Source organism: Lepus europaeus, chromosome 13 (genome assembly GCF_033115175.1).
Source record: "Lepus europaeus isolate LE1 chromosome 13, mLepTim1.pri, whole genome shotgun sequence".
Lineage (NCBI taxonomy): Eukaryota > Metazoa > Chordata > Mammalia > Lagomorpha > Leporidae > Lepus > Lepus europaeus.
The window spans coordinates 20,938,137-20,950,199 of NC_084839.1; the positions used below are offsets into that span (position 1 = coordinate 20,938,137).

The window sequence follows — 12,063 nt, forward strand, 5'->3', positions numbered from 1 at the left end:
GTGGCATAGTAGGCAAAGCCTCCACCTGTGGCACCAGCACCCTATATGGGCACCGGTTCAGGTCCCAACTGTTTTTCTTCAGATCCAGCTCTCTTGCTTCAGGACTGGGAAAACAGTGGATGATGTCCCAAGTCCTTGCACCCCTATACTCATGTGTAAGACACAGAGGAAGCTCTTGGTTTGTGATAGGCCCAGCTCTGGCCACTGGGGCTTTTTGGGGAGTAAACCAGCAGACAAAGACCTTTCTCTCTGTTTCTTCCTCTCTCTGTCTGTAACTCTACCTATCAATCAATAAATAAAATCTTTAAACGAAAGAAAAAAGAAAGTTTCCTTTAAATAAAATTCACTTTGCTCAAAAAAAAAAATTGAGAGACTGGCACTGTGGTACAGTAGGCTAAGCCTCTGCCTGCACCAGAGTATCCCATATGGGTCCTGGTTCAAATCTCAGCTTCTCCACTTCCAATCCAGCTCTCTGTTAATGGCCTGGGAAAGCAGAGGAGAGTGGTCCATATACTTGGACCCCTTTACCTATGTAGGAGACTCATAAGAAGTTCCTGGCTTTGGCCTGGCACAGACTCAACCTTTGTGGCCATTTGAGGAGTGAACCAGTGGATAGAAAGATCTCCCTCTCTGTCTCTCCCTCTCTTTCTCTGTAACTCTCCCTCTCAAATAAAAAATAAAATAAAATAAAATAACAGGGACCAGAGCTGTGGCACAGTGAATTCCCTTCCTGCAGTGCAGGCATCCCATATGGGTGCCAGTTCAAGTCCCGGGTGCTCCATTCCAATCCAGCTCTCTGCCATGGCATAGGAAAGCAGTAGAAGATGGACCAAGTACGTGGGCTCCTGCACCCGTGTGGAAGACTTGGAAGAGGCTCCTGGCTCCTGGCTTCAGATCAGCTCAGCTCTGGCCACTGTGGCCATTTGGAGAGTGAACAAGTGGATGGAAGACTTCTCTCTCGCTCTACTTTTCTAAGTAACTCTGTCTAAAATAAAATAAATCTTTAAAAAATAAAAAGCAAACAATTTTTAAATGAAAATAATATTTTACATACCTTAAGATACTAATACCACTTATTCTCCAAAAATAAGTGTTTAACAACAACAACAACAAAAAATCATTGTGAGGCTCTCCCTCCTATTAAATTTTAAGACAATTCATAATTATTTACTATCAAAAAGTTATGATAGGTTCTCTGTATAGAACATCATTCTTCTGGGTTTTCAATACCCCTACTTAATTTTTCCACTTGAATTTACTGATTTTCTCTTCCCAGGTCCCATATAAACCCAGGAACATAGTATGAGGTACAATATTTAAGAAGATAACTATATGTAACATTTACTTTCCCTCAGCATAGTTGAGAAAGTATTTCATTAAAACTCATTTCCAATGTATTGAATTACACCATCTTGAACTGCCCATAATAACTTAATAGCAAAGAAAATACTGTGAATATCTTTAGAAACAGAAATGTGCTGGGGCCAGCACTGCGGCGTAGCAGGTAAGGCTGCTGCCTGCAGTGCAGGCATCCCATATGGCTGCCAGTTCAAGTCCCAGCTGCTCCACTTACAATCCAGCTCTGTTATGGCCCAGGAAAGCAGTGGAAGATGGCTCAAGTCCTTGGGCCCCTGCACCCATGTGGGAGACCCAGAGGAAGCTCCTGGCTCCTGGCTCCTGGCTTCTGGCTTCGGATCGGCACAGTTCCAGTCATTGCAGCCAACTGGGGAGCGGGCCAGCAGATGGAGGGCCTCTCTCTCTCTGCCTCTCCTTCTCTCTCTGTGTAACTCTGAGTTTCAAATAAATAAATAAATAAATAAATCTTTTAAAAAAAATAAAGAAACGGAAGTGTGATGATTCTGGCCAACATTTGAATTCCTTCCTGCAAATTCTCTACTTCTACCTGCTTCCTCCCTTAAATATCTTTTTCTGTTCTGAACAAAAATAACTTAAAGTTTCCATACATCTCTACTAAAATCTCCCAACTATCCTCATAGACAGTTTACATATGTAATTTATTCACACTATATTTTTGCAGAAAAGGAATGAGGCTTATCAGGGAGTAAAGACTATGTTGTGATTCAACTGTTAGTCCCTCTCTTTCATGAAATAAACTTGGAGTCATTCCAACGTACAAGCACTGTGCCAAGACCCGAAGAAGTCAAGACCAGTTAGACATTCCCATCTCCTCAACAGGTCTGTGGTCCAGATCAAAAGTTCACAAACATTTTTGTTTCAGGGCCATCTTAAATTCTTTTTTTAAAAAATTAATTAATTTTATTTAATTGAAAGACAGAGTTAGAGAGAGAGGTAGAGACAGAGAGAGAGGTCTTCCATGCACTGGTTCATTCCTCAGATGGCCGCAATGGTTGGAGCTGTGCCGATCTGAAGCCAAGAGCCAGGAGCTTCCTCCGGGTCTCCCACATGGGTGCAGGAGTCCAAGGACATGGGCCATCCTCCACTGCTTTCCTAGGCCATGGCAGAGATCTAGATTGGAAGAGGAGCAGCTGGGACTAGAACCGGCGCCCATATGGGATGCCGGCGCTTCAGGCCAGGGCGTTAACCCACTGTGCCACAGAGCCAGCCCCTGTGCCTTCTTAAATTCTTAAAAATTACTAAGGATCCTGGGCCCGCGCCATGGCTCACTTGGTTAATCCTCCGTCTTGCGGCACTGGCATCCCATATGGGTGCCAGGTTCTAGTCCTGGTTGCTTCTCTTCCAGTCCAGCTCTCTGCTCTGGCCCGGGAGGGCAGTGGAAGATGGCCCAAGTGCGTGGGCCCCTGCACCTGCATGGGAGACCAGGAAGAAGCACCAGGCTCCTCCTGGCTTTGGATTGGTGCAGCACCGGCCATAGCGGCCATTAGGAGAGTGAACCAACGGAAGGAAGACCTTTCTCTCTGTCTCTCTCTCTCTCTCTCTCACTGTCTATAACTCTACCTTTCAAATAAATAAGTAAAAAATAAAATAAAATTACTAAGGATCCCAAAATGGCTTTTGTTTATGTAGGCTCTGTCACTCTTTATGTATCAAAACTCAGGACATTTTAAAAATGAGCTCATTACATGTTAACATTTAAAAGCATATTCTTTTGAAAAATATATTTTTCCAAAAATATAACTTAGAATAAAAGATATATAAAATAGAAAATAAAATTTAGTGAGAAAGTGGCAGTATTTTTACATTCTTCAAATTTCTGTAATGTCTAGCTTAAAGACAACTGGATTCTCACATCTGCTTCTGCATTCAATCTGTTGCAAAATGTTGTTTTGATGGAAGAATATGAGAAAACGTCAGATTCAAGAGCAGACGTGTAGTTGGAAAGGAAAGAACTTGAAAATCCTCTGAAAAGGCCTTGGGGGACCCATAGGGGTCTGTGTACCACATTTTGCTCTCAGCTGGTCTAGACCAATAATTTCTAAAATTTTTAAATCAAATACATCGTCAGTAAAAAAAAAATCTGAAAATATTCTTTTTAGTATATGCAAATTTACTTAAATATACTATGCAAATATATTATTTTCATTTTAAATATATTCACAAAATATTTAAGATAATATGAAGAATAAAATGTATATAAATTTTAATCTTTTCCCAGTATCCCAATGTCCTGTCCGAGTATAAATTTGAGGACTGGACTAGAGCGGGGGCAGGGTGTAGGAGGGGAAACATTAACAAGAAAATATCAAAAGGACTCTAAAACAGTGACAAATTCTTTTGGGGTTTTCTGCTTTTTTTTTTTTTTTTTTTTTTTGACAGGCAGAGTGGACAGTGTGAGAGAGAGAGAGAGAGACAGACAGAGAGAAAGGTCTTCCTTTGCTGTTGGTTCACCCTCCAATGGCCACCGCGGCCAGCGCGCTGTGGCCAGCACACTGCGCTGATCCAAAGGCAGGAGCCAGGTGCTTCTCCTGGTCTCCCATGGGGTGCAGGGCCCAGGCACTTGGGCCATTCTCCACTGCACTCCCTGGCCACAGCAGAGAGCTGGCCTGGAAGAGGGGCAACCAGGACAGAAAGCGGCGCCCCGACCGGAACTAGAAACCGGGGTGCTGGCGCCGCAGGCAGAGGATTAGCCTATTGAGCCGCGGCGCCGCCCATTCTGCTATCTTTAAATAAATATTTAATTATATATTTGAACAGCAGAATGACATGGGGAGTAGGTGAGGTGAAGAAATCTTTCATCTGTTGGTTTACTCCCCAAATGCTAACAACAGCTGGGCCTGGGGCACGCCAAAGCCAGGAGCCAGGAACTCCAGTACTGAGCCATCGCCTACTGCCACCCATGCACATTAGCAGGAACTGGTCGGGAAGCAAAGGAGCCAGGACCTGAATTACACACTCCCATATGGGACTTGGAATCCCAAGGGGCAGGCTTAATATGCTTTACCACAATGCCTGCCTCATGGGTTTTCTTCTACTTTTATAAAAACGGTACAGGACCAGCACTGTGCCACAGTGAGTTAAAGCTCCAGTCTGCAGTACTGGCATCCCATATGGGTGCCGGTTAGAGACCCAGCTGCTCCACTTACAATCCAGCTTTCCGTTGTGGTCTGGGAAAGCAGAAGAAGATGGCCCAAGTCCTTAGGCCCCTGCATCCACGTGGCAGACCCAGAAGAAGCGTCTGGCTCCTGGCTTTGGATTAGCACAGCTCTGGCTGTTGCAGCCATCTGGGGAGTGAACTAGTGGAAAGAAGACCTTACTCTCTCTCTCTCTGCCTCTGTCTCTCTGTAACTCTGACTTTCAACTAAAAATAAATCTTTTTTTAAAAAAGGGTACATATTTTTTTCTTTCATCTCTGGATAACTGGCTTATTATTTGATTAAGACACTAGGTATTTATTACAAAAGACTTTGAAAAGACAATTCAAAAATCAATATAACCTTAATGCACAAAGATAATTACTATTTTTCTTTTTTGGACAGGTAGAATTACAGACAGTGAGAGAGAGAGAGAGAGAGACAGAGAGAAAGGTCTTGTTTCCATTGGTTCACCCCCAAAATGGCCGCTACGGCCGGCGCTGCACCAATCTGGAGCCAGGAGCCAGGTGCTTCCTCCTGGTCTCCCACGTAGGTGCAGGGGCCCAAGCACTTGGGCCATCCTCCACTGCACTCCCGGGCCACAGCAGAGAGCTAGACTGGAAGAGGAGCAACTGGGACTAGAACCCGGTGCCCATATGGGATGCTGGCGCCACAAGGCGGAGGATTAACCAAGTGAGCCATGGCGCCGGCCAAGATAATTACTATTAGCATCCATGAATATGCCTCCATTTACCACTTTATAAGTTGGAATAATATCATGCATATAAGCATCTTTAAACAATATATTTAAACATCTTTTTCATGACATTAAATGTTTTCTACACTAATATTTTTAAAAATTTTATTAATATATTTGTCTTATTTGAAAGAGACAGAGAAGAGAGCTCCCGTCTGCTGGTCTACTCTGAATACACACAACAGCCAGAGTTGGATCAGGCTGAAACCAGCAGCCAGGCAATCAATCCTAGTCTCCCATGTAGGTGGCAGGGACTCAACTATTTGAGCCATCACCTAGTGTCTCCCAGGGTGAACATTAGTAGGAAGCAAGAATTAGGAGTGGATGGCCGGCGCCGTGGCTCAACAGGCTAATCCTCCGCCTTGCGGCGCCGGCACACCGGGTTCTAGTCCCGGTCGGGGCACCGATCCTGTCCCAGTTGCCCCTCTTCCAGGCCAGCTCTCTGCTGTGGCCAGGGAGTACAGTGGAGGATGGCCCAAGTCCTTGGGTCCTGCACCCCATGGGAGACCAGGAGAAGCACCTGGCTCCTGCCATCGGAACAGCGCGGTGCGCCGGCCGCAGCGCGCCAACCGTGGCGGCCATTGGAGGGTGAACCAACGGCAAAAGGAAGACCTTTCTCTCTGTCTCTCTCTCTCTCTCACTGTCCACTCTGCCTGTCCAAAAAAAAAAAAAAAAAAAAAAAAAAATTAGGAGTGGAGCTAGAACTCAAAATCAGGTACTCCAACACAGGGTGTGGGTGTTCCAAGCTACTTCCTCACTGCTAAGCCAACCTCCAGTATCTACATCAATATTTTTAATGGTCTCATTGTGTTTCATGGAATTAATCTACCATAACTTAACCAATTCCAAATTTTTATTTATTTATTTATTTACATTTTATTTGAAAGACAGAAAGATAGAGACAGAAAGACAAAGAGAGATGTTCCATCCTCTGGTTTACTCTCTAAATGCCCACAACAGTCAGGCCAAAGTCAGTAGCTCAGAATTCAACCTGGGTCACCCACATGGGTGGCAGGGACCAAACTATCTGAGCCCTACCTTCCAGGGTGTATATTAGCAGGGAGGTAGATTAAAAGCTAAGTAGCTGGGACTTGAACCAGGTACTCCAATATGGATTGTGGATTCCCAAACAACAACCTAACCACCGTGCCAAATGCTTGCCCCTATGGAGCATTTAGATACTTTTTCACCAATGAAAAAAAGGTATAATAAAGGTAGGTACTGTGGCAGAGCAGGTTAAGCTGCCACTTGGGACACCTGCATCCCGTATCAGAGTGCCAGGGATCAGGTCCCACCTCATCTTCTCATGCAGCTTCATGCTAACACACATCCAGGGAAGCAGTATATGATGGTCCAAGTACATGGATCCCTGCCACCCACATGAAAAACCTGGACTGAGTTTCAGGCTACTGTTTCGGCCTGACCCAGCCCAGGCAGTTACAGGCATTTTGGGAAAGAACCAACAAATGGAAGAGATCTTTTTCTCTCTCTTTTACTCTGCCTTTCAAATAAATAAACAAATTTTAGAAAAAAGGTGTAAGAAATATCCTCCTGGCCGGCGCCGTGGCTCAACAGGCTAATCCTCCGCCTTGCGGCGCCGGCACACCGGGTTCTAGTCCCGGTCAGGGCACCGATCCTGTCCCGGTTGCCCCTCTTCCAGGCCAGCTCTCTGCTGTGGCCAGGGAGTGCAGTGGAGGATGGCCCAAGTGCTTGGGCCCTGCACCCCATGGGAGACCAGGATAAGCACCTGGCTCCTGCCACCGGAACAGCGCGGTGCGCCGGCCGCAGCACGCTACCGCGGCGGCCATTGGAGGGTGAACCAACGGCAAAAGGAAGACCTTTCTCTCTGTCTCTCTCTCTCACTGTCCACTCTGCCTGTCAAAAATTAAAAAAAAAAAAAAAAATGTTGAAAAAAAAAAAAAAGAAAAAGAAATATCCTCCTTTCCCCCCATAGTTTATGCTGTATTTTTTATATGTATCTATAAAAATTCTTCAGGTAACTACCCATAGAATATATTACTGAGTCAAAATGTATATACATATTTAAGGCTATGATAATGGGTTGCCTAGAGATAGCTTTTTCAATGGTTTTCCTATATATATATATATATATATATATATATATATATATATACACATATATATATACACACACACCTACTTTACAGGTTAAAAAACCTGTATGTTACTGTTAATTTAATTTCTTTATTAAATATTCTTAAATAAACTATAGTAACCAGCCATTTCTTTGAGAATTTTTTAGTTTTGTTTACTTCATTTGTTCATCAATTTGCTAACATATATGGTCTGCAATTCTCTATACTATTCATTCACTCACTAAATATTTATCAATATGTATTATGTATTGTAGATTACTACCTCAGCTTGTGGTCTAAAGAAAGCAACCATTCAAATGGCAAAGCTGATATTAAAATACAAGGTTAGGGGCTGGCATTGTGGCATAATGGTTTAAGTTGCCACCTGTGATGCCAGCATCCCACATGGGTGCTAGTTTGAGACTTAATTACTCCACTTCCACTCCAGCTTCCTGCCAATGCACCTGGGAAGACAGCAGCAAGCAGATGGCCCAAGTGCTTGGGCCCCTATACCTACACAGGAGGCTCGTAAGAGGCTCAGGGCTCCTGGCTTCAGCCTGGCACAGCCCAGTCATTGCAGCCATTTGTGGAATGTACCAGCTGATGGAAAGTCTCTCTCTCTCTTTCTCTCTCTCTCTCTATCCCTCTCTTGCTCCCTCCCTCTGCCTTTCAAATAAATAAAAAATCTTTTAAAATAAAATAAAATAAAATGTAAGTCTTAGAGGCAGAGGAAGATTTTTTTATGAACAATTAGTGAAAAACAGCAGTTTTGAGAGGATTTTCACAATATTCACCCCACAAAAATGAATTTCTGTGGTTCACTTTAGTAGCTACTTGATTAATGAGTGATTAGAATATAGAAGTCAAAGGAGAAAAAAAAAGAACTAAAATTTCAGGATTCAAATCGTATATATATATATATATATATATATATATATATATATATTGATAGGCAGAGTGGACAGTGAGAGAGAGAGAGACAGAAAGAAAGGTCCTCCTTTGCCGTTGGTTCACCCTCCAATGGTCGCCGCGGCCGGAGGCAGGAGCTTCTCCTGGTCTCCCATGGGGTGCAGGGCCCAAGGACCTGGGCCATCCTCCACTGCACTCCCGGGCCACAGCAGAGAGCTGGCCTGGAATAGGGGCAACCAGGACAGAATCCAGCGCCCCGACCAGGACTAGAACCCGGGGTGCCAGCGCTGCAGGCAGAGGATTAGCCTATTGAGTCGCGGCGCTGGCCTCAAATCTAATATATTTCTAACATAATGCTAATATATTTTAGCTAATAATTAGGGTTACTGGGAAACAAATAATTCACTAAAAATTATGATAATAATACAGCCATACTGAAAATGTGTATAATGCAATGTTAGCTTTAAAATACTAAGCCAACAGTAAAATTATACATGCATATGTACAATACATGTAAGCAAAAAAAATAATGCTGTATCAAGAAGAAAGTTCACAAGACTTATAAATTTTTTGAACACCTTATGGGGGAAATTTTAAGGAAATTAATATTCCTAATTAGAACTCTTAATTATTCCTTTCTTCTCTTTCTTTATATAAAATTATATTAAACCAAAAAAACCTAGTTGATAGAGAGGACCTAACCTGCAAAAGTAGCTCCTTGGTTATGACCAGGTTCAGTCCATTCTTCTACATCACCTGCAACTGCTCTCTGACTTCATAACACTAACACCCAACATTTTATAGCTCCATGATTTCCAAAACAGACTCCACATTTATTTTCTCATACCAACATTTTGTCTGCCACTATCTACATTTGTACATAAAAACACGCTATCCTAGGTTCAAATATTTATCTAAAATGGAAAGACTGGTAAGTCAATACCTTGGTTTTCTGACTCTTACTATACAAAGCATTCCATTCAATTTTATTGCCCTCTATAGTAATAAACATTTTGATGAACAGTCTTCATATACTCTCAGAAACTGAATAATCAAAAATGAATTACTCTACATTTAATATACTTTCCTTACAAGAGCAGTAAATTGTACAAATCCATTTTAGCAAGATAGCCAATGAAAGCACAAAAGAACTCAGTAAACAAATACCTTAATCATAAAATCTTATATACTCAAGCTTTATAACACTGGAAAAATACAAATCTTTTACATGAACATCATTCCTACTGTGTCTCCTAGATAAAATATTTCTAAGTGTTTCTGAAGGAAACTATCTGAAGGCCCAATATGCTTGGGTGTTAAAATAATGTTCTAAAAATCAGCTTCTTTCATGTGAGTTATGTGGTAACTTTTGCTGAATCAACTGTAATTCTATTTTTACTTTAAGCTCAAAAACTAAATTTCATATTTGAAAAACAGACATATTAGTAATAATATTCAACCTAACATGATGCTACCAATGAAAGAGTTGAAAGGGTGAGAAGGATAATTATAATGGGACGGGTGACAAGACAGCTAAGATTTCCTTGGAATGTACTATATACAAGCATGTCAGATTCTATTCTAATCATTAATTACCTCAATCTTCCCAGCAACACTGAAGAAGATATGACTATTATATCAAAAAGAAACTGAAAGCTAAAAGATTAAATAACTTCCCTACATTACAAGGCTAGTAAAACAGTACAACCCAGATCTGAATTCTGATGGTATGATTTTACACTAAGATACATCCAGCTTATAAGACCAACTATTTAAAAGTAATATTATTAAGAAAGATACACTATTTAATTAGTTCTTACCTCTTCAGGCAGTTCACTGTACATGGTTTCAGAGGTAGACAATAAAAATATAGGTGAAAATGATGGTATGTCTTGTAGCAATGTCAGAAAAGTTGCTCTCACAGTTTCACTGACAGCTTCCCACCAATCACCAATGTGAGGCATGTAAACAATACTTGGTACTGTTCTTCGAGCTTCACGAAAAATCTAATTAAAGAAAGAATTCAAATTAACAAACTCAAATTGTTCATTCTAAAGTCTACCTAGTAACCCCCAAATGTATGAAACATGTCAGGCCTATACTGTCATTAGTTTTAGCTCCCAAAAAAAGCTCTTCAAGATACGATGCACAAGCCTTCTATCTAACCCTTGCCTCACCGGGGGAAAGGGAGCATTTCTTTTTACGATTTTATTCTTTTTCAGCATATATTAATAGGATAAAGGTATCAAATTGCTCTACTTAACTATCGTGTACAGATAATAAAGTAAAACACCATTAGAAAATACACTTCAGATAAAGAGATATACATGCACCTATATGTCACCCATGTTAGAGAGATACCAGGAACCTTTTAAACAGAAGAAAAGGACAATATGGTTTACATGTATAAGCTCATGGCCTAAAAAAAATCACTCAACATATGAATTAAATAGATATCTTAATCAAGATGTATCACCCTGCAACTTAAAATCAATGAACCACTTGCTGAATCACTCATTCAACTTCCCCTATCACCTTAGTTCAATCTTTTATAAAACAGTCACAAAATATTCTTACTTCTGTAAAGCACAATAAATAAATTAGCAAAAAGCTCTGAGATACCTCCATTGTCAGAAAATACAATGAGCTTGAAAATGAAGTATTCCTAAGGTGTTAAAAGAAAGAATCCTAATCACAGCTTCAATGGCATTCTGCCAACACACACCAGTGAGGACAAGGTTGGCTATTAGTAAGCTGCAAGCAGAGCTAACATCCCTTACATATGAGTCCACAGCTCAACAGCCCATCAGCAAATTCTCACTTGTTAATATGACATCTCTTCATGATTTTTTAACAAGGTTAGGTATAAATGTAAAAATCTGACTACACTTCTTCAATCTAATTTAATAATTCTATTCCTAAAATTCTCTACTTATTTTCTTATTTTGTATACAATTCTGTTAGCCTATCTGTTGCATAAGATACAGAAATAAGAATCTAAAATTAAAAATGATTGGGATTATCAGAAAATTTCCTAAAAATAAAAAGATTATTTTTCTTTAATGAGTAAAGTTTTATCAGTTGCATGAATTTTTAAGTAATACATTTTATACAGTTTTAAACCTCCTGTGCAAAATCAAATGCATTGCCAATAGTAAACCAGAAGAAAGAGACTCAAAACTCTTCCCTAAAATTGGAAGAAATGTCTATATTGCAGCCACTCACATCAAATGTAATATTTGCATATCCACCAATCCAGAACATTGAACAGGACAGCTCCTTTAGGAGTCTCAAATTTAGACCTATATTGCAAACAGGCACAAACCTATCCAGGACCTTGAAAATCCAGGGATTTTTTCCCCCCAAAAGTTCTTTTATAAAATCCATACAAGAAAAATCAGCATAAATATTGGCAAAAGAAAGGAGCCACACAGGAGCACAAAGGCTACTAAAGCATTTGTTTCAAAAAACAAAAACAAAAAAACAACAATTCATGCCACATAAATCAGGCATAATATGTGGAATACAGGGATCAACTCCTTTGTTGCTTTCCAATTCCCCACTCTGCTGATAAAACTTGGGAGAGTCAGCCAGGAGATAGAGGTGACCACCTGAAAAAGACTGAGCCGTAACTTACTGAGAAACCTCACAAAACTAACCATCTAATCCAGCCATGCAAGCTGCCACATGCCCAGGGCGCAAGAGAGATGAGAAAACATGCCTTCTTTTTTGCCTTTCATTCTAGTACTTCTAGGTTAGGTTCTCTAGGAACATGTGTTGAGAGTATCTA

The 12,063-nt window shown here is 40.9% G+C and overlaps 1 protein-coding gene across 2 annotated transcripts in view; it reads right to left on the bottom strand.

Moving 5' to 3' along the window:
- Positions 1-12,063, bottom strand: part of ATAD2B (ATPase family AAA domain containing 2B) — a 207,040-nt gene that overhangs the window by 57,229 nt on the left and 137,748 nt on the right. For both annotated transcript variants that reach the window (XM_062209028.1, XM_062209027.1), the window contains exon 19: positions 10,094-10,279. In XM_062209028.1, coding sequence (XP_062065012.1) covers positions 10,094-10,279 — 186 coding nt within the window. The remainder of the gene's footprint in view (positions 1-10,093; positions 10,280-12,063) is intronic.